At 46.0% G+C, this 22,462-nt stretch overlaps 1 protein-coding gene across 2 annotated transcripts in view; it reads left to right on the top strand.

Moving 5' to 3' along the window:
* The window catches only part of Pde6d (phosphodiesterase 6D), a 137,183-nt gene that overhangs the window by 34,675 nt on the left and 80,046 nt on the right, over positions 1-22,462 (top strand). Inside the window, exons 2-5 of one of the 2 annotated variants that reach the window (XM_051190711.1) lie at positions 5,584-5,672; positions 6,413-6,538; positions 7,303-7,408; positions 10,479-10,554. In XM_051190711.1, coding sequence (XP_051046668.1) covers positions 5,584-5,672; positions 6,413-6,538; positions 7,303-7,408; positions 10,479-10,554 — 397 coding nt within the window. Of the gene's footprint in view, positions 1-5,583; positions 5,673-6,412; positions 6,539-7,302; positions 7,409-10,478; positions 11,043-22,462 lie in introns of those variants that run through there. The other variant, XM_051190710.1, reaches the window with a different exon arrangement.

Here is a 22,462-nt window from a genome sequence, read left to right as displayed (position 1 = left end):
ACTTCCAGTAGCAAAGGAATGTTCCTCTGCCCATCCTCCTTGCAAACACCAGGGAGCCTTTAAAAGAGAGATGACCTGGTTGACCCAGAGGGTGGTGTTTATAAATAGTACCCAACACCCCCTCCTTTAAAGCCTGTCTGCCTAATCCTCTCTCTAGATTGGAAGTGACTTGACCTTTGAGCCTTCAAACTTGGGTCATTTTTCCTCTGAAAATCCTGCTTAACAAAATGCTGTTGAAGCAAAAATGTTTTCTTTTTATTTCATAATTTTATGTGTATGGGTGTTTCACCTATATGCATATCTGTGTGACACTTACATGAAAGACTCACTGAAGTCAGAAGAGGGTATTGGATCCCTGGAACTGGAGTTAGAGACAGTTTAGAGCTGCCATATGGTGCTGGGAATTAAACCTGAGACTTCTAGAAAAGCAGCAAGTACTCTTAACTGCTAAGCAATCTCTCCAGCCCCAAAGCAAAAATGTTTTCAACCAGATGATCAGTCATTAGATCTTGTCTTTCATTTTTGAAAGCCAGCTTTTCTCGTTGTTTGGGGGAATTTTTGTTTGATTGATTTTTATTTTAGCTTGTTTTTGTTTTTGAGACAAGGCCTTCCTCACACTCAATCCTGCTTCAGCCTCCTGCATGCCTGGGAATCTGCTTGTTGGGGTAGGGGTGTGTGTGTGTGTGTGTGTGTGTGTGTGTGTGTGTGTGTGTGTGTGTGTTTGTGTTTGTGTGTATGTCTCAACTCTTAAGAATAAGCCCAGGGAACCCAGGACATTGAGAAGCTAGCCCTCCAGAGGCCCAGCCTGCCTTTCCACTCCTAAAGCCATAGAACTTGGAGCCTTAGTTACCTCCACTGCACCACCTTTGGATAGAACTCTCTTTTGTTATTTCTCTGGTTTCATTGTTATAGTAGATACAATCTAATACGCTTCTATGACTGTGGAATGAAACATTTGATATAGACACTGGCAGTTTTCCAGTTAGGGTACATGAAAGAAATGAAAATTGTTGAGTTAACCAAGAATTTTTTTTTGCATGTTTAAGTGTTTGCCTGCATGTATGTATGTGCACAATGTGTGTGTAGTGCCGTGGAGGCCAGAAAAGGGTGCCAGATTCCCTGGAACTGGGGTTGGAGGCAGTTGCGAGCCACCTGTAACTTCAGTTTTAAGACAACCGATGCCTTCTGGTCTGTCTGAGCACCGCACTTGTGTACACAGACCCACACAGAAGCACACACACAAGTACCCAATTAAAAGTAAGGTATACAAGAATTAACTCAGCCATTAAGAGCACAGGCTTCCTCTTACAGAGGACCTGAGTTCACATCAGGCAGCATACAACTACCTTTAACTCTAATCCCAGGGAGATAACCTCTGGCCTACATGGACACCCACACACAGACACAGAAACATACATAATTTTATTGATTTTGATTTTGGTTTTTCAAGACAGGGTTTCTCTGTGGTTTTGGAGGCTGTCCTGGAACTTGCTCTGTAAACCAGGCTGGACTCAAACTCACAGAGATCCACCTGCTTCTGTCTCCTGAGTGCTGGGACTAAAGGCGTGTCCCACCACCACCCAGCCATAATTTTATTTTTTGATATACATCATGCCCATCTTGCCTTTCCTCCAAACTCTCCCCAGTTGTACCTCCCCAGTTGCTCTCTTTCAAATTCATGACTTTTTTTTTTTTTTTTTTTTTTTTTTTTGACACGGTTTCTCTGTGTGGCCCTGGCTGTCCCGGAACTTGCTCTGTAGGTCAGGCTGGCCTTAAACTTAGAGATCCTCCTGCCTCTGCCTCTCAAGTGCTGGGATTACCACCCTGCTCAGCTGTCACTTTTTGTTAAGAATGTCTTTGCTGCCTGTGAATCAAGAATTATAGAGATACTTGCCATTTGTATTTGGGTTTATTTTTCTAATTTCCAGACAGTCTAGTGTGCATGTTGCTCTAGTGAGTATATAGGACACTACTGTAGCCGTTGCAAAGCAAGCCAGGTAATGACAGTCCTCTGAAAATCTGGAGCTTAAGGTATCTAGGCCATATCTGAGCTCAGAATGGGTTGACAGGGCAACAGTTCCACTTGTTCCCCATCTTAGAATAGAGAATCTTTCTCTTATATATACAGAGTTGGTAGGCAAATTTTTGGTACTTAACATTGTAAGCTATGATTTAAGTAGGAATATATACAGTGAAGTTACATTTAAATTCAGTTACTCAAAGGGTGGGAGTTTAGCTTAGTTGCAGAGTGTTGATTTAGCATGTGGAAAGCCGTGGATTCAGTCTCCTGCACGATTATTAGTTAATTCATTTCAAATGTGGAGCAGAGGAAGCGAACCAAATAGGTAAGGGTGAGTTCAGTGGCCAGAAACATTGGAGAACTGGTTAGGACCACACACCCAAAGAGGAAAGGCATGCATCACACAGGCTCCTGGCCTACTTAATAACCCTGGGCTGCTGGACAACCAAACTTGTCTTGTGTATCTTCTGTCACAGCAAACATAGACCTCCAGGTGCATGTCACCCTGTCACCCATGTGGTGCACAGCAGCTGTGCTGTGCAGGGCTCTCAGCTGACAAGTCAAACGAGAGTTCAGGAAGCATCTGCCTGAAAGGGCCACACAGAAAACTCCTCAAATGCTTTCTCAGTGCCAGTTTCAGGACCTCAGAAGTGAGGTCCCCAGTGTCCAGGCCTAGGCCGTGTGCTTGCCTCAGCTGCCCACGGCCTGGGGGGACAGAGATCTGCACCTGCCAGCTGCTGAGGTGCTGCACAGCCCCGCCTCCCCGAGGAGGGTGGTGACGGTGTTGTTGCTAACAGAGAAGGCACATGTGAACTCCCTCAGCTGCTCAGCCACTCTGCAGTGCTCCTTCACATCTTTACAGACCTCACTTCTCTGCTTCTGTAGCACTAATTTTCTTTGTCCACCATTTAAAAAAAAAAAAAAAGTTTTTCATTGAATTTTCCTGCTTTTGTGTTTTGTTTTGTTTTGTTTTGTTTTGTTTTGTTTGAGAAAGATAAAAGTCAGACTGGCCTCCTGCTTGCTAGGTAGCCCAAGCTGTCCTCACACTCAATAGGTAGACAAGGGTGACCTTGGACATCTGATTTCCCTCACAAGCACTGGGATTTTAGGTCTATGCCACCATGTCTGGCCCCTGTTCTGTTAATTCCTGTTATTAGATCTTTGACAATTCTCTATTTCTCATATCTTTTTTAATTCCGTTCATTTACATATTGTCTCTGTATGGGGGTGGGAATGCACTGTTGCCACGGCACAGGTAGGGAAATCAAGAGGACAGCTGCAGGAGTTAATCCTCACCTTCTACCATGTGTCCTAGGGATTGAATTTAGGTTTTTAGGCTTGGTGGCAAGCACCTTTACCCACTGAGCCATTCCTCCAGACCCCTTTTTGTGTCTTTATCCACCTATTTTGTAGCCTTTACTTTTTCTTCTTTTTTTTTTTTTTCCTTGAGTTTTCTTAAATTTTTCTTCCAACCTTAGCATTAGCTTTTCTTGACTCTGGCAAGACTTTTTTTCTAGTAGTCTTTTTTGGTTTTTCAAGACAGGTTTCTCTAAGAACAGTCCTGGCTGTCCTGGAACTCACTCTGTTGTTGTTCTCTGGATGTGTTATTACTATCTCACTTACTGTATCAAACACAGAACACAGAACACATAAATATTAATTGTGCATTGGTGGCGCATGCCTTTAATCCCAGTATGCAGGAGGCAGAGGCAGGTGAATCTCTGTGAGTTTGAGACCAGCCTGATCTACAAAAGCTAGTTCCAGGACAGCCTCCAAGCCACAAAAAAACTCTAGCTCGAAAAATCAAAAAAAAAAAAAACAAAACAAAAAAAAAAAAACAAAAAAAAAAACATAAATATTTAATTTAGAAGCCATTTTCTTACTAAGATTATTAGTTAACTAGCCTATAAATCATAGCAGCCATGAACCAAAGAAAATCACCAATACAAAATCTGTCATGTAAAACATTTGACATTTGGGTTATAGCATGTCTTTCTCATTTTTAAAGATTGTTAATATATCTGTTAATCTGTTATTTATGTGCATGTGTGTGGATCTGTATATGGATTCAGGTGCCCAAAGGGGCCAGAATAGGGGGGGCATTAGATCCCCCGGCACTGAAGTTACGGGCAGTTATGAACCGCCCCATGTGGATTCTAGGAACTGAACCCTGATATCTGCAAAAAGTAGCAAGCAGTTGGGGGTTATTTCAGTAGTAGATCACTTGCCTTTGGAGCACAAAGCCTTGGGTTCAGGCCTCAGCTCCTGGGGGGTGGGGGCAGGGACATAAAAATTTCAGCCATTAATCCTAGCACTCAAGATGCAGAGGCAAGCAAATCTCTGTGAGTTCAAGGCCAGCCTGGTCTCCTAAGTGAATTCCAGGATAACCAGTGGTACACAGACAAACAGTGTCTTAGGGGAAAAAAATAAACAATAAACAAACAAAAAAATTTTAAATAGCAGGTACTCATTTTTGGTTTTGTTTTTTAATGTGCAGTAATATTTTGCCATGGGAAGTTTTGGGTCCCCTGAAACTGGAGCTACAGACAGTTGTGAGCCACCATGTGGGTGCTGGGAGTTGAGCACTGGTCTTCTGGAAGAGCAGTCAGTGCTCTTAACCACTGAGCCATTCTCCAGTGCTATCTTTTGATTTTTTAATGTTCTTTTTTTTTTTTTTTTTAAGTTTGTATCTTCATCTGTTGTCCCTTTTTTCTCTTAATTGTTTTGGTCTGTCTTTCACAGTAAATGTCTTCTTGATTTCTGATGGTTCTTGCCTGGTGTGTGTGTGTGTGTGTGTGTGTGTGTGTGTGTGTGTGTGTATGCATGCACATGCATGCACGCACTCTAGAAAGTGCATGTATGCCACAACACTTTTACAGAGGTCAGAGTGGGAATTCATTCTACACTTCAGGCATGGGATCCAGAGATGGCACTCAAGTTGTCAGGCTCGTGCAACAAGCACTTTTACCTGCTGAACTATTTCACAATCCTTGGATGTCTTCTCACAATTAGAAGTAGGGCACTAAAATCTATTTGAGAGTCCCGTGCTGGTGAGTAAAACTTGCAGACTGTGATCTTCATGATGGGACTGTCTGTATGACTCAGTGCTTTCTCAGCACCCTGATTTCTGACCTCTTACTGTCTTTTACTGTTTTGGCTGATGAGATTCCTTTGATGCGTTTAGATTTTTTTTTTTTTTTCTAGCCCTTGCTTACAATTTCTAGCTGCTGCTCTCTTTGAATTTTTTTTTTCCTTCCCAATACTGGGAATTGAACCAGGACCTTGAAAATGCTATACAAGCTCTCTGCCACTGAGCTACACTGCAGTCCTTGTCTCTGAATTCTTAAGTAAGGTGATGTAGATAAAAATCTCTCTGGTGGTCTCTCCTCTCCTCTTTCTTTAGGTGTCTTCTGAACTCTCCTACATATACTTACCTGCTTTCATGGGAAATGTGACAGACTTGCTACAAAATAAACAGAGTTGATGGGAGCAGAGTAAGATCCTTCACTGCACCGTAGGAGTCACTCTCAGAGCCTTACTTTTCCTTAATCTTACTCGATCAGAAATTGGATGAATCTTCGGGATGCCGAAACAGGGAAGATACTCTGGCAAGGAACAGAAGACCTGTCTGTCCCTGGTGTGGAGCATGAAGGTACTTTGCAGCCCCTTGAATGCACAAGCTATGCCCAGTGCCAGGACAGACCCTGGCATCGGGGAGCTAAGTGAACCCACAGCCAGTAGACAGGTGAGCCATGCAGGCAAATAGAACACTTTTTGTTCCATTTTTACATTTCTTTCTCTCACTCCCCAAACCCACTTTAGCACTGGACCAAACCCGGATCTGGGTGTGATGACTCATACCTGTAATCCTAGCACTTTGCAGATTGAGACAGGAAGATGAAGAGTTGAAGGCCAGCCTCGGTTATATAGTCAATTCAAAGCCAATCTTGAACCAGATGAGACCTTGTCTCAGAAAAGAAAAGAAAAGCTATAAGCTAAGATTTCAACTTTTTCCAAAAGAAAATATTCATTTTTATCTCTCTGGAGAAAAAAAGGAAAAGGTAAAGGATTTCAGGGAATTGGAATATAGAAAAGGCCCCTGCACAGCCTGCTTAGAGAAAGGATACTCACAGCCTGAGCCTGCCAACAGCAGCTAGGTGAGGACTATGGAGACGCCAGATCTGGTGTTCCTTGGCAATGTGTCACATGTGTTGACCCATGAGGTCTCTGCCTTTAGCTGGAATATAATGCAGTTGCCAAGGCATTTAATGAAATTAAATAAACGTAACACGTTCTCAAGGCAACCAAAGGATTGCAACTCCCAGGAACCTAGAGCGTCATAGTCCTGTGGTTCTCATTTAGAAGGGTACCAATATCTTTCTCTCTCATCAGCCCGTGTGCCCAAGAAAATCCTCAAGTGCAAGGCAGTGTCTCGAGAACTGAACTTTTCTTCTGCAGAGCAAATGGAAAAATTCCGCCTGGAACAAAAAGTTTACTTCAAAGGGCAATGCCTAGAAGGTATTTTGCTACATGTGTGGCTGGAACCAGGGTGTAGGAGGATAGGGGCGAAAGGGAGATGCTTTGAGAATACTAATTTTATAACTAATAGAATTTCTATGTTCTGCAACACTGGGGAGCCCCAGTGAAAACAAACTAGACTGGACATAAAGGGGGCTTTGAGCTCTCTGACACTGGAAGTTTGGGTGCCTGTACCTGCTGTGGTATTACAATGTGGTCTTGGGAGAAGCAGCTATGATGGAGTGTAGTATAGAGCTGTACCTACACATCATAACTGTCACTACTAGGCACTCCCTGCACTGAGTAGTCAAAAAGGAAGAGAACATATAGGCACCATAAAGCTAAAATTCCAAAGGCCTTTCTATGTCTATTATAGTGCACATCCTGCTACTCCTAAGAAAATACTAACTAGCTGGGCAGTGGTGGCGCGTGCCCTGAATTCCAACACTCAGGAGGCAGGTGCAGGTGATTTCTGAGTTTGAGGCCAGCCTAGTCCATAGAACTAGTTCCAGAATAGAATAGCCAGGGCTACACCGTGAAACCCTGTCTTGGGGAAATAAAAAAAGAAGAAGCCTGTGGCACAAATCAGAAGATGGTCTGTGAAGGTCTGTGTCCTTTCGTGTGACTCTGGGTTAGGAGGGATAAGAAAGTCCTTTCATGATTCTGGGTAGGAAGAGCCCGCTCTAGAGGAGAGGGACAAATAGCCTACGGATCCCCATGCCCACAGATAGCACCTGCTCACTGGCTTTTCCTTCTTCCTTCAGAGTGGTTCTTCGAGTTTGGCTTTGTGATCCCTAACTCCACAAATACCTGGCAGTCCTTGATAGAAGCAGCACCTGAGTCCCAGATGATGCCCGCCAGTGTCCTAACGTGAGTGAGGTCTCAGGGAATTTCAAAGTGTGTCTTAAAACAGGCTTTCAGGCAGGTGGGACTCCTGGTCCTGTTCGCAAGCAGAGATCTAGAGAGAAGTGAGAGCAGAAGGATGTGCAGGGCCGTGTCAGGGCTATTGACTTTTTCCTGTGAAAAATAATAGGTTCAAAATCTTTAGACCACATTTTAAATTTCCAGTTCACCCTGATGACTTGTCTTGGGGTGATAATGGCTTTGGTTGGTTGGTTGGTTGGTTGGTTGGTTGGTTGGTTGGTTGGTTGGTTGGTTTGGGTTTTTTTGAAACAAGGTTTCTCTGTGTATCCCTGGCTGTCCTGAACTCACTTTGTAGACCAGGCTGGCCTCAAACTCAGAGAGATTTACCTGTCTGCCTCCCAAGTGTTGGGATTAAAGGTATGTGTGGCCACCACCAGGCTGGGTGATGTCTTACCTTGTTGAGCCTTACTTTCTCAGGTACAGTGAAGGTAAAAACTGAGACAGTACGGAAAGGAACCAGCACAAAACATGTCAAATCTAGCAATTTCAACCTCTCACTGAGTCTCTGTGCACTCTCAGGTCCCCTTACCACATCTCCAGAGTGTTCCATCTTAGAGGATGACATCTGGGCATAGGCTTCCAGAGGCTGACCTATGACTCCATAGCTGCTTCCCTTTGTGTTGTCAGAAGAGCTGCTAGTGGCAGGGGGCCTTTCAGCTGGCAAGAGTGCTTAGTGGGACACACCTGGTTCTCTGAGTTTGATCTCTGGAACCCAAGCCAGAAGAAGAAAATGGTCTCTAAAAGATGTCCTTTGACATGTGGTGTGTGCCACAGTACATGTGACACGTGTACCGTGGCACACACCATATGCTCCAGCACTAACACACATCATACATAGATACACAGTAATAATAATAAAATAAAAATCTAAAAACTTTGCCAGTAACTTCCCACTTAACATTTTCTCTTGGGGAAAGATCAAGTCTTTCAAATATTTCAGTAGGCCTGGGGAGGTAGCTCAGTGATCTAGAGCTTGCTCAACATGCGTGAGTTCTACACCCAGCACTGCCAAAAAGAAGTTTCAGTAGTAGTATTGTCTAGAAGTTTAGACCCACAAATAATTGTGTAACCCTAGGTCATCTGCCAGGAGAGCCTTCATGTAAGCCACAGCAAGTGTATGAAAGAGATATAGAGGAACTGGAGAGGTGGCTTAGAAGTTGAAAGTACTGAGTGCTCTGCCATAGAACCCAAGTTTGATTCCCAGCACCCACATGACAACTCTTAACTCTCTGTAGCTCCAATTCCATGTGATCTGATACCTTCTTACAGCCTCCAAAGGCACCAGAGACATGTATGTTGTACAAGTTTACATGTAAGCAAAACATCTATGCACATAAAATACAATAACTTTTTTGAGATAGGGGCTCTAATTAGCCCTGGCTGTCCTAGAACTTGGCTATATATAGACCAGGTTGGCCTTTAACTTAAGATCTACCTATCTCTGCCTCTTGAGTTCTGGAATAAAGGATATGTGCCACCAAACCAAGCCTTGAAATAAGTATTTTTTAAATTTTAAAACAAAATATTAAAATTTGTCAGAAGTGGTTTGGTATGGCAATAATATTCCATTTTATAAATAGAAGCACTGCCATTTATGGTTCAGTGGGAATGATTTTCCTGCCATGCACAAGGTTCTAGGATCACTCTCTGACACAGCCAGGAAAGGAAAAAGCAAACACAGTGGGCCACTCATATAATCATCTAACCCCATCCTCATTTAAGGCTCCTTGGTTGCAAACCACAGAAACAAACCCTGGGTAATCAACCTGAGTTAGACCACGCAGAAACCTCACAGCTTGGAAGAGACAAGGACAAGAATCTGTGATGTCTTCCTAAGGAGTAGCCCAAGGAGGGTGCTACTTAAGGGAGAGAATCTGATTGGCATGAATAGAATACTGTGACACCTCTTTGCAAGGTGAGAGAGGGGTCACTCAGCTGACCCAGAGACCAGAAAGGGGCATTGACCATAAAAGAAGAACAGGGTGCTACTACCCAAAGTCAGAAGAGTGCCACACGACAGGGAAGGGTACTCTAGCTGTCTGCTGCTACATGGGAAGTAAGATCCTCACTACAGGCTGCTTTAGTTAGCATGATAGGAAAAAATGCCTCTCTCAGGCCGGCCCAGGATCTGCAGCCATCCATTAATAATCCAGCCAGAGGTGTCCATGAGAGCTGTATGCAGAGCACTCTGCAAAGACAGTAGTGCACCAAGACAAAAGGCATGCTCTTATTTCTGACTTCTGTGCTTGATGGGAATAAAGCCGTCACATAAGTTAAACACTATGTAAGAATCTAATCCATATAAACAAAACTTTTTCATTTTGTTTTGCTTTGCTTTGCTTTTGTTGTTGTTGTTGTTGTTGTTGTTTTGAGATGGGGTCTCACTTTGCAGCCCTGGCTGGCCTGGAATTCACCATATAGATAGACCAGGTTGACCAGAACCTCACAGAGACCCACCTGCCTTTTCCTCCCTAGGGCTGGGATTAAAGGTATGCACCACCATGCCTGCTTTGTTCTCATTCTGAGATAGAACCTCACTATAGAGCCCAGACTAACCATGAACTCAGATCCTCCTGTCTCAGCCTTGTGAATACTGGGATTGTGGGTGCCCACCACCACACCTGACTCTGAATTATGATGGTCCAAACTAAGCTCTAGGTGGTACATGTGTATTGCATGGGAAATAAGATTCTGGGACACAATATAGACTGATGAATGTTTATTCAGGGAGAAATCACTTACACCAGAAACAGATGACGGCCACACACATACTCTGTTTCCGGCCAGGAAGTAAGAGAGCGAGCTGGGGTCTGGAACTCCAGACCTAGCCCCCACAGGTCACGTCCACACTTGTCCCCATGCCCCTGTGGGCGTGGTCAGTGCAACAGGTGTGGACAGGGTGGATATCTCACTACACATGTGCCCAGCCTGGAGAACCCAGATGGACACCGTCTGTGGATGCGGTGCCGTGGCCTGTGGACCTCACTTTCTTTGCCCTTCCGATTCTCTCCCACAGGGGCAATGTCATCATAGAGACAAAGTTCTTTGACGACGATCTCCTTGTGAGCACGTCCAGAGTGAGGCTTTTCTATGTCTGAGAGAAGAGCTGACATGCACTTGAAGAGCGTGAACGGGGCAGGGCAAGCTCTACTCTGCTCCACTGCTTTGTTTTGATACTCCAGCTGATTCCTTCAACACAGAACCCGCCTGTGGCGCCAGGAAACCAGCTCTGTACAGGTAGCCAGTTGGCTTTCTCTCCCAAAACCTCCATCTCCACTGACAAGACTACACTCCCAACCCCAGCCAAGGGCAGGGGACAAGCCTCACCTCCTTCCTGGTGCAAGCATGGGAACAAACCCATTCCAGGAACCACACTGCGTGGGTCACCTGCCCCGCCTCCTCTTGGGCCAAACAGGATTTCCTTGGCCTCTGGTTTTGAAAAAAAAAATTACCTTCCTGACCCACTTAGTTTTTTTCCTACCACCTCTATTTCATACATTCTCATACCTTTAACTTGTAAAATAGACGATGATATTATTATTACATAATGTAATTAAAGCATTAAAATATTCCTACAGTCTTCAGCATGGCCCTGCTTCCATCTCTTCTGGTGAATCTGTCTCCATGAAGGAAGAGATGTTTATCACACTGCAGGATTACAAACTGTCTTTCACTCCAGAAATAGATGGGTAGCTCTCAGTCCCAATGCCTGCTCTGCTGCCTCTAATAGTGCATGCCAGAAGAGTGAGCACGATGGGAACGCTGGGCTGGGGAAGGCTGAGAGGAAGCCAGTGTGGGAGAACACAGCCCCTTCTGCAGGGCTCTGGGGTCTGACACAGAAAACTAAAAGGAGTTCTTTGACAGGGACTCAACTCTGGGCCACAATAGCCTTTGCTGTCCTTTATAAAATATCAACAATTTCAAGTTGTCTGGCAACCAGAATGGTATACCCGAGGCCAGAGGGCACTACCTGGCTTTGTGGTGTAGCCTAGTCCCCAGGTCCCTCCTTCCTTCCAAGCCTGAGTCTCTTGGGTGAGGAGGGGGCACCAAAGATTCTGAGTGTGCCAGCGCTAACCTTCAGGGACACCTCTTGTCGCGCTACCTTGGAAAGCTTGTTTGTGTTTTTTTAGGCAGGGTCTCACGTAGCTCAGGCTGGTCTCAAGCTGACTATAGCTTCAAGGATGACCTTGAACTTCTGATCCTATCTTCACCTTCTCTGTAGTAGAATTACAGGTGTGTGGTACCACATACGGTTTACAGGGTTCTTAGGGTTTGAATCCCGGCTTTTGTGCATGCTAGACAAGCACTGTACCAGCTTAACTACATCCCTACCCAGAGAACCACTTTTTTTATATCCAAAACTAAATTAGAAAAAGTAAGGTGAGGCGCTGGGGATGTAGCTGGGTGTGGTGGACACACCTGTAATCCCAGCACTCCAGAGGGGGAGATGGGAAGATCAGGGGTTCAAGGCCAGCTCCAGCTACAGAGCATGTTTAATACTGCCCAGGTACATGAGACCTCACACACACACACACACACACACACACACACAGGTGGAGAAAAGATGACACCGAATGAAGGTTTCCTTTTGTCTTCTTGAAACGTCATCTCCTGTTTTCCTGAACCACATGTGCTCCCCAGAATCCCCTCAGGGAACGCCTACCAGTGCTGAACACACGACAGCAGAGAGTAAATACCTGAACGATGCTTCCCCAGGGTAGGTATGATGGCTCACCTATGCCTCGCCCTCCTCGCATCCAGCCAAAACATTCAGACTAGATCCTTTGCTAGCTTCTCTGAGAAAAATAGTCTCTCTTTGAAGCCACCTGTCTCTCTGAGGTAGAATACGCATGCTCAAAAAGCAGCTATCCGAAACAGCAGTGAGGACACAGCCATGCCACGAGGTTTGAGCCAATAGGACAGCAGGGTGCTGAGGGTTAGAGGAGAAGAGGGGCTAACACAGACCACAGACGAGCTCATGAGAACTGCAGGACTAGATCCCTAAGTCAGTCATCAGCATCAGCTTTTTTAACATACTATTTTTAATTATGTGTTTATGTGTGAGTATGTGCACACAAGTGCAGATGCCCACACAGGCCAGAGGTGCCAGATCCCCCTGCAGCCAGAGTTGCAGGCTTGATGGATGCTAGGAACAGAACTCTGCAAGAGCAGTCTTAACCTAGGAAGCCGCCTCCCAAGCCCCCAGACAGCTTAAGTAGGTTGGAATTGATACCCAGTCACCTGAAGGCCTGAGTTCTTTATGGATACTCTAAAACCTCTGGAACTTCATTAGAAGAAACGTGTAAACAAAGCCTGGCACAGGGTGTGGCCACTAGTTTTCAAAAATTGGTGGGTATTTGCTCAGGTCCCCAGAGAGTCTGATTGCAGACTATGTGGTATGACACCCTGCGCACAGAAGCACCTCAGGCTGGGGCTGTCCTCTGCTCAGCACTAGAGCTCCAGGTTCAATGCCCAGCACTGCAGGAAAAAGAAAGCATGCCGGTGACTGGTGTAGACAGTTGAAAGCTACATCCTAGTCCCACAGCCATTGAACCGCTAGAGACACATGGTGTACATGAAGACAGCCCCAGCCTGGCCCAGCTCTCTGTGCAGTGTGCTACTGTGCAGAGGCAGACCCACGTCTGTCCTTTGCAAACTGAGAGGAATAATTAGCTCGGGTCACTAAGGAGAGGAGGAAATCTCAGACCACACAGCCATGGGCAGATTTGAGTGAAAGAACAGTTCTCTTCAGAGGAAATTTGGCACAGCTTTGCTACATGTCATGCAGTAAACCCTCTCTCCTCTATCCCAGTTATGTTACTTGCCAATGTTTTGATCCCTTTAAAAACATTTGGGGGGTACTGTTTTTGTGTTTTGTTTGTACAGCAGTGTTTTAGAATGTCATTATGTAGACCAGGCTGGCCTCAAACTCACCATCCTCCTAACTCCGCCTCCCTCTTACTGGGGTTATACATGTGGTCACCACACCAGCTGAACATTGTTTGAATATTTATTTTGTGTGTGTGCACCAGTGTGGAAGTCAGAAGATGGCTTGAGTGAGCTGCTTATCTCCATCCACTATGTGGGTTCCAGGGATTGAACTTACATTGTTAGGCTTGGCAGCTACCACCTTTGAGGACCCCATGTGGTCTTTTGTGATGAGGGATGTACTAGGCACTGAGTTTGGCCTGCATGGGGAATGCCACACTCAGAGACCTTCTATCAGTAAGAGGCTGTGCTCTATCTATGTAGGACTGAGTTGACTAAACCCCTAAATATGAGGAGATATGAAAAATGGATTTCATAGGAAGGGAACTTGTAGAAAGAGATGTCCCTGAGGATTTTAAGATGCTAGGGATGGTCCTTATACACGCTAAGCTTGTGTTCAATTGTTGAATGACAGACAGCCCCCAACCCTAAATATATTTTTGAAAACAAGAGGTTCAGCCAGTTAGTAGTGGCACCCACAGAAGCAAGCAGATCTCTGTGAGTTCAAGGCCAGCCTGGTCTACAGAGCAAGTTTAAGGACAGCCAGAGATGTTACACAGAGAAACCCTGTCTTGGAAAGTGAAGGGAGAGAGGGAGGGAGGAAGGAAAGAAAAGGAAAGAAAAGGCTGGAGACATGGCTTAGCGGTTAAAATAGAGTAATACTCTTGCAAAGGAGCCAAATTCTCTTCCCAGCACCAGTACTGGCTGCCTCACCATTGCCTACAACTCAAACTCAGGGTATCTGATGCCTCTGAACTCCATAGGTATCTGCACTCACATACACAAAATTTTAAGACTAAGGGGACTGCAGAGATGGCTTGGCAGTTAAGAGCTCTTACTGCTTTTACAAAGAACCCCAGTTCCCAGCATTCACATGGCAGCTTGTAATTGTCTGTCACTCCAGTTCCAGAGGATCCCACACCTTCTTCTGACCTCCACAAGCACCAGGCACGGACATATATAGTGCGCATACATACATGCCGGCAAGATACTCATACAAAGAACTGTTTTTTAAAGAAGGGAGTGAGGGATGGATGGATGGATGGACAGACAGATGGAATAGAATGGAACCTTTGCTTACACTTTGCATCACCTCCCATTCCTGTCGCTCTATATTTCATGCTTTCTAGAAGTGTCTCACTCAACTCTCGTTGGCCTTCTTACTCCAAAGCCACTGTTGCCCCTCTGTCTCCCCCTAGTGGCTCCTTCCAGACTTGTTGCTTCTAGACTGCTCCTGACCCTTTGCCTTCCATGGAGAATCTTTTCTTGTTTTAAGAACCCCTGTCTGGGCACACTGCTCCTTGCTGCTTGATATCTTTTTGTTTCCCGTCCTCAGTGAGTTCTTTGACAATTTCATACATGCATGCACACACACACTGCAGTCTTCATTTGCTTCCTGCTCCCTTGACCCAGTTGTTTGATTTTATTTTGTTTTTTAAACTGTTGTGTGTCAAGAACATACCGTTTGACAATTCATTAAGCCCTAAACCCTGACTCATATTTCCTGAGCATGTCTTCAGGCCCTGAACAGTGGAGATACCTTGCTGGAAGAAGTGAGTCCCTCCCTCACCTCCCAGTAGATTCCAGTGGGGAGAGGGAGGAAGCAAAGAAGTAACTTCAAGTTCTGAGTCACACTTTAGGAAACAGAAAGAACCCTGTATCAGTGGCAGACCGGGCCCATAGGATTGATGGGTTCCCAGCAGGCAGCACACTGGAAGCCAGCTTTCCTTCCTTTCCCTTTGTAAAGTCTGGAAACTTGTCAGTAGTCGTAAGACTCTCTCTCTCTCTCTCTCTCTCTCTCTCTCTCTCTCTCTCTCTGTGTGTGTGTGTGTGTGTGTGTGTGTGTGTGTGTGTGCGCGCGTGCACCTGACTTGCCTCTGGACTAGAAAGAACTTAGTTGTGGTGGAGGGTAGCCACCACCAGGCTAAAAGGGAAAAGAAGGGAGTTGTGCAGAGGATGTCCTGAGAGGGCTTTGCCTTCCCACACTCAGATGGGAGGGTAGATGGACAGACACCTCCCTGTGGATGGGCTAGGACTAATATAAACATCATCTTCTCTGTCCCCCCAGCCCTTACTTTGGTCCCCCATAGCCAGCTGGTGACTAGGCACTGGCTGATCCCACCCATCCCATTCATACTGCAATGATAGCCAGAAAGGATATCCTAGATGCAGAACTGATCACCAGTCCCTTCTAGGGGGCCTTCCTGTGGCCTTAGCTGGAGGCAAAATTCTCTGCTTATTTTGTGAAGTTTACTTTTGGCCCTTGCCAGTGACCTAGTGGCTGTTTCAAAGCTCTCAAACCACAGAGCCAGGCATGGAGGCTGAGGCAGCCTGCCAGTGGCCATGCACGCCTCCAGTCCCAGCACTAGGAGGCAGAGGCAAGTGATCTCTGTAAACCTAAGGCTATCCTAGTCTACATACATAGCAAGTCCCAGGCCAGCCAGGGCTACAGAGGATGATCCTGTCTCAAACAAAACGAAAATTACTTTCTATAATTAATATGTATGTGTATAAGTGTGTGTGTGCCCGTAGAGGTAGGAGGGGCAGCCAGGTGTATGCATTTATGAGTGGCTGTCCTGGACTCAGAGATCCACCTGCCTCTGCCTCCCAAGTGCTGGGATTAGAGGCGTGTGCCACCACTGCCCGGCTTCTCTTGATATTTTTAAATGAGCTTCCCCTTACATTGGAGGGATGGCTCAGCAGTTAAGAGTACTTGTTGCTCTTGCAGAGGACTCAGGTTCAATTCCCAGCACCTATATGGGGGTTCACAACCATCCCTAACTCAAATTCTAGGGGATCTGATACCTTCTGGTCTCTTCAGGCACCAGACATGCATGTGATACACATATACACATTGAGGCAAAAAAACACACATAAATAAATCTAAAAAATTTTCAGAAGCAAACTTATGTGCGTGTAGTCCTAGAAAGGTACTGGCTGCCTGGACATTGGTGGAGCACACCTTTAATCCAAGCACTCTAGAACTAAAGTCATGTGGACCTCTGTAAGTTTAAGGCCAGCCTGATCTACAGAGGGAATTCCAGGACAGTCAAGGATACACAGGAAAACCCTGTCTTGTAAAAGAAAGAGCCAGGCATTGGTGGCACACACAGCACTCGGGAGGCAGAGGCAAGAGGATCTCTGTGAGTTCAAGGCCAGCCTGGTCTACAGAGCTAGTTCCAGAATGGCAGGGACTGCTACACAGAGAAACCCTGACTCAAGAAAAATAGAAACGAGAGGGGGAAAAAAGCCACCCAACAAATCAACCCAGTTCCTGAGTTATTTCTGTGCTGAGCCAGGATTGAGGGCATATAAAGCAATCTCTTAATGTTCCCGGCAAACACTCTTCTACCTGCTGAACAGTTCAGCATTCAGCCCTTTACTAATTGGTGACTGGGGAATAATTGTGTGGACATCTTTGGGTGTAGAGCCTGCCCCAGCAGTTCTGCTGTGTCTAAGATGGGTTCCTGGTAATGCCATTTCTTGGTAAAGAGTACATATATGGGGCCAATAGGATGGCTTAATAGGTAAACGTGCTTGCTGCCAAGCCTGATGACCTCAGTTCAGTCCATAGGACCAACTCTTACAAGTTGTCCTCTGACCTACACACACCTCCACGTGTGCACCCAAATACATGCCCACACACGAATAAAATACAGTTAAGGGCATGCGAATCTTTTCTGTTTTGTTGCTGTTTTATTTTTGAGATTAGGTATTACCACCACATAGCCCAGGACGGTTTAAAATTCCTAGTGATCCTCCTGCTTCAACCCCTTGTTGGTTCACAGTCGTGAACCACCCTTCCCAGTGTATTTTTTGGACCTTAATATAGAGGGTCAGACTGCTTCCCAGATAGGTGTCCACCAGTTCCCACCCTGTGCTGCCTCTCCTCCCGTGCTGGCAGCAGGTTACATCCCTGATCAAGGGCACACGAGCTACTCTCAGTACCACACACAACCCCAGACCGCCTGCGGCCACAGAAAAAAGCAGCCTAAGAAGGCTTCTAAGCTAGACTGTGGGACCAATTCCCAAAGGAATCCACCTCCTGCCTAAGTCAGCACATATCCCCTGAGTCCTGGTGAGGGTCTGTGTTTTGCAAGATCAGCTTTCTGGGGACACCAGTGTCCTTCAGTAAGTTAATAGGCTCTAGTGAAAAAAAAAATCCAGGTCAAATAAATTTAGAGAACTACATGTTAAGCCTTCTTGGAGACTCAGCACTCTCAGGTCTGTTAAAAGCCCACTGGGCCCTTTACAAGAAAAAAAAATAAACAAATAAAATAGCTTTTTCCTATCACTTCAACAAATGGCTCTCCCTTCCAGTTTCTCAAGTGTGTCTTCTTCTGGCAAAGACTTGCAACTGAGTTAGTTGAGGGATGAGGACACAAAGTGAGAATAAGGCTGTGAAGGCCAGTCACCAGAGTCACCAGAGGCTGAAGGAAAGGAAAGAAGGAGCTTTAGGCAGATTTCTGAGTTCAAGTCTAGCCTTGTCCCCATAACAAGTACCAGGCTAGCAAGGGCTATGTAGTGAGACCCTGTCTCAAAAAAATAGGAGGGGCAGTGGTGATGACTCGGGGGAACAGTGCCTGCTGCCAAGCCTGACAACCCAAGTTTGATCTAAAACACCCATGCAGCAGAAAGAGAAAGCGGATTCCTGCAGGTTGTCCTTTGGCTTCCATGTGAACACCATGGCAGATATGTGTCCATACACATGGATACACACATTAAACAAATAAGTAAATGTAATTGAAGAAGTAAAATAAGGGTGTGGGGAGATGACTCAGTTATGAAATTACAAGTACTTCCTGGTCTTCCACACGATCCCAGACCCCAGTTTGATTCCCAAGCACCCATGTCAGGTGACTCACAACTGTCTAAAACTCTGGTTCTGAGGTAATCTAATGCCACTGGCCTTCATTGGTACCTACACTCACATGTGTTTATCCACATATGAATACATACACAAACACATAGGTAAAAATACAAATAAATATCTTTAAAGGAAGAAAAAAAATAGTTGCTTAAAAATAGGTAAGTTGGGTCTGGAGAGATGGTCGGTGGTTAGAGCACTGGCTGCTCTTCCAGAGGGTAGGTTTGGATTCCCAGCACTCACTTCAGCATACAACCATCCGTAACTCCATGTCTTGAGGTGGGGGTGGGAAGGTCTGATGTCCACTTCTGGCTTGTGTAGGTACTACACACACATAGTGCATATACATACATGCAAACAAAATACCCATACACATAAAAATAATAAAGTAATATTTTAATGACAAAGAAATAGAATGGCTGAGCGATAGTGGCTTGTGCCTTTAATCTCAGCACTCACTCAGGAGACAGGCAGGCAGATCTCTATAAGTTCAAGGCCAGCCTATTCTACAGAGCAAATTCCAGGACAACCACTGTTGGCTACACAGGGAAACCTTGTCTTGAAAAAAACAAAAAATAATAAATAAAATGTAATTTTTGTTGTTTTTTTCACAACAGTTTCTCTGTGTAGCTCTGGCTGTCCTAGAACTTGATATGTAGATCATGCTGGCCTTGAAGTCAGAGTCCTGTCTGCCTCTGCCTCTGCCTCTGCCTCTGCCTCTGCCTCTGGAGTGCTGGGATTAAAAGAAGTGCACCACCACTGCCTGGCTATAATGAAGAAACTTTTAAGTTTAAAAAAAAAAAAAAGGGTACTGATTACAAATTCTTAGCCAGTAGCTCAGGCTTATTACTAACTAACTCTTACATTTTAAGTTAACCCACATTCCTTATTTATGCTCTACCACATGGCCATACCTTTATTAGCTTGGCACGTTCATCTCCTGCTCCCTCTGATCTGGTTGGTGACTCTTCTGACTCTGCCCTTCCTCATTCCATCATTCTCAGTTTGGCTTTCCTGTCTAACTTTATCCTGTTTAGCTATTGGCCAGTCAGCCTGCTTATTAAACCAGTCACAGCAACATATATTCATACAATGGACAGAAGAATTATTCTGAAGCACTAAGGCTCCCTCTGATTGGGTGTCTTGGGTCATGGGCCAACTCAGACCCACTCAGTGCAGCCAGGACCAAGTCTAATAATATCCTACCCCAGACCGGCTTAAGAGTTATATGAGGAACATTCTCCAGGAGGAAAAGGAAACACTCTATTTCAGGCAGTTATCACCAAAAGGATGGAGGATACAAATGTCTCCAGTGACCAGCTGGCACCCGTTGTTACTATGGAAGCAGCTTTGATGGCGAGCCTCTGGGCATGCATGCTTCCTTGCTTATGCTAAGAACGTCATGGGATCCATACCAGACACCAGCTGGCAGCATTTGCTCCAGGTCATGCTCTTATGGGCCATTCACCCAGCATGAGCAGTGGGCCAGATGGCTTTCAACTCTTTCTTTCAGCTATTTCCCAAGTTAGCCATCCATAACATCTACAGGCTCAAAGTTATGGTATCCAGAGAGGAAGTTCTCAGGTGACAGTCTGCCACCCTTCCGTGGGTGGCCCTATCCTTGTGACGAAGGCAAGCTGGTCATGATGTAACAACTGGCATACGCTTGCATCAGGGCTCAGCTGCTGAGTATGTCTGTCAGAGGAAGCTAGACCTGTGAGAGAAGCCCCAAATAAAGCTGGGCACAGGCCTTACATCTCCAGAAATCACTTTCCACCAAGAGGTCGGAAGCCTGAGGCAGGTAGGGATGGCCCATTTCTAGGTCAGGGACAGAGCTGGGTTGGCCCTGGGAGGGCACTGTGTACATAGTGCACCTGCAGTGAGCTGTCAATGGGCAGTAACTGCAGTGCTAGTCCCTGAGGACAGTCCAACACCTGTAACTCAGGGGAGGCCCTAGCAGCAGATGAGCCTTTTGGGGCCTTGGCTGTCTCTGAGGAGGCTTAGGGTCTCCCCTCCAGAAAAAGGACCAGGTCCTTGGAATGAAACATTAGTTGCCCTAAGGGGGTAACATAGGAAGTGACATTAACTTCACATTGACTAAGGTGCCAGCAAGAGAAGGAGGCACCTCCCCTGGGCCAGGCCCATTGAAAGGGCTCTTTCCTAGACCTAACAAATCTTGTGAGCCTCTGCAGCCCTGTGCCCACCAGAGGGCGCCCGTTGTTCAGAAATCTTCCAGTCCTTTCTAGGCATTGGTGATGTCAGCAGCAGGATCTTGGTGACCCTGAACCATTTGGAAAGGTCCCCAGGCAGTGGCTATGTGCTAGGCTTGGGACCAGGGAAAAGTATACTCCACGGAGGGAGGGTGGCAGTCCCTGGGACTTACCTGATGGAATAGGATGCAGAGAACTAGGAAGTCAGCAAGCCTCAAGCTATTGTCCCCATCTTCCAGAAGGCAAGATTGATGCCCCAGCAAGACTCACCTACTGGCTCCCTATTAGCATGACTGTCAGGCCAGTGTTTCCCACATATTGACTGCAGCCTCGGGGAACAGGTTTAGCGGCTGCCAGCTAGCTCCATGCCCAGCTGTGGATCACACAGCCCTTCAGACATGCTTTAGAGACCTCCCTCCCCTTCCTGGACTCTGGGGGGGTTTGGGAACATCACAAGATTGACCAACTGCCCTAGGATGAGCTTGGATTTCTTTCCTGGAAAAAGCAGCATAGATGACGAGTAGGTAGGTCAACAGGGTTCAACAGAAGCCCTGACCTGAGATATATTCATGCTCAGTGGTGCTGAACAGGCCAGCCAATGAGCAGGGCTTTTACAGCTACAGCAAAGTTCTGTTGGCCTCAAGGTAAGACAGCCGCATGTGCACAGGGGTGGGAGACTACACAAGTAGTACAGAACAGAGGCAGGTGCTGGGTCTCTCCTGCTGCCGTGTGAACCCATCTCTCCCCCTGGACACTCTTAACCTAACCATTCCTATCTCCCAGTATTTCCTCTGTGCACTGCTTCCTTGCGTCCAAATTTCCCTATCTCCCCGACTCGGTTCCCTTTATACTTAACTGGAGTACAAGGCGAGTCACTAAAGAATCTTGTTAAGACAGGGTTTCTGTGTGTAACCGTTTTGGAAATTGCTTTCGTAAACCAGGCTTGCCTCCCAGTCCTGGGATTAGAGTGAGCCACCACACCCAGCCAAGAATTTTAAATGAATGCCCTGGCTTGCTACTTGCTCCTCTGAACACATCTTTCTGGACCAGATGACTCCTTAGAGCAAATGGAGGACCCCTGAAGGTCAGCTGCATAGAGGGCCCACATAGAGGACCCACAATGCTTCCTCCCATTGGAAGCTGGATTCCAGGAACTGAGGTATTATCTTTGGGGGTCAGTGATCTGAGCCCAGACCTTTTCTCAACTAGCTATGTAACTGAGTGGTTAAGTCTCAAAAGCTGTGGTCAATGTTCTTCTTTGAGGGTTTAGTCAGTGTCCATCCAGTCACCCACTGCAAACTAGAAACTAGGGAAGCTCATCCCCCAGCCTTTAGCAGCCACCTTGAAGAGTTGAGGTATTCCACATGCCAAGCAGTTGTGCTCAAACTCAATCTGACATGGCACCCCCTAGTCTTCTCACCCAAGTCGGAAAAAGAAATCACCATCTCCTCCAGTGCCCTCCTTCAAACGCAGTATGTAAATAAAGTGCTAGCCAGTCTGTATCAGTCCCATAAGGTCAGACACTTTAGGGCCTAAAGGCTTACCTGACAAATAGCATGAACCACCACTAGGGGGAATCCACCTAACAGCACTTATTACAAGCCCAGGAAGAACTTGGCACAGGCTCTTGGCCTGTTCCATTAACAAGGGCTCCACATCTGGCACCCAGTGACCTAAGTGCAATTCCCAGGAGGAGACGTTGGTACCATGAGTAAGACTGACCCAACAAAATCTCCGCAAAGCCCTGTCAGTTAGCTTTATCCAGATCTTCCACCATAACTTTAAAAAAATACAGGTTAACATTTAACCGATTTTATACTTCTCAGTGAATTCCAATACCACCCTCTCCCCTGAAAATACATGGTAAACTGGCTGTGGTATACAACTCAGGTGATGCTCAAGTCACTCAGGAGGTTCAGGGGATGGGAGATATAG

The sequence above is a fragment of the Phodopus roborovskii genome, unplaced genomic scaffold (assembly GCF_943737965.1).
Source record: "Phodopus roborovskii unplaced genomic scaffold, PHOROB, whole genome shotgun sequence".
NCBI lineage: Eukaryota > Metazoa > Chordata > Mammalia > Rodentia > Cricetidae > Phodopus > Phodopus roborovskii.
The sequence above is the reverse complement of the archived record's forward strand: the minus strand, read 5'-3'. Positions and strand labels throughout refer to the sequence as shown.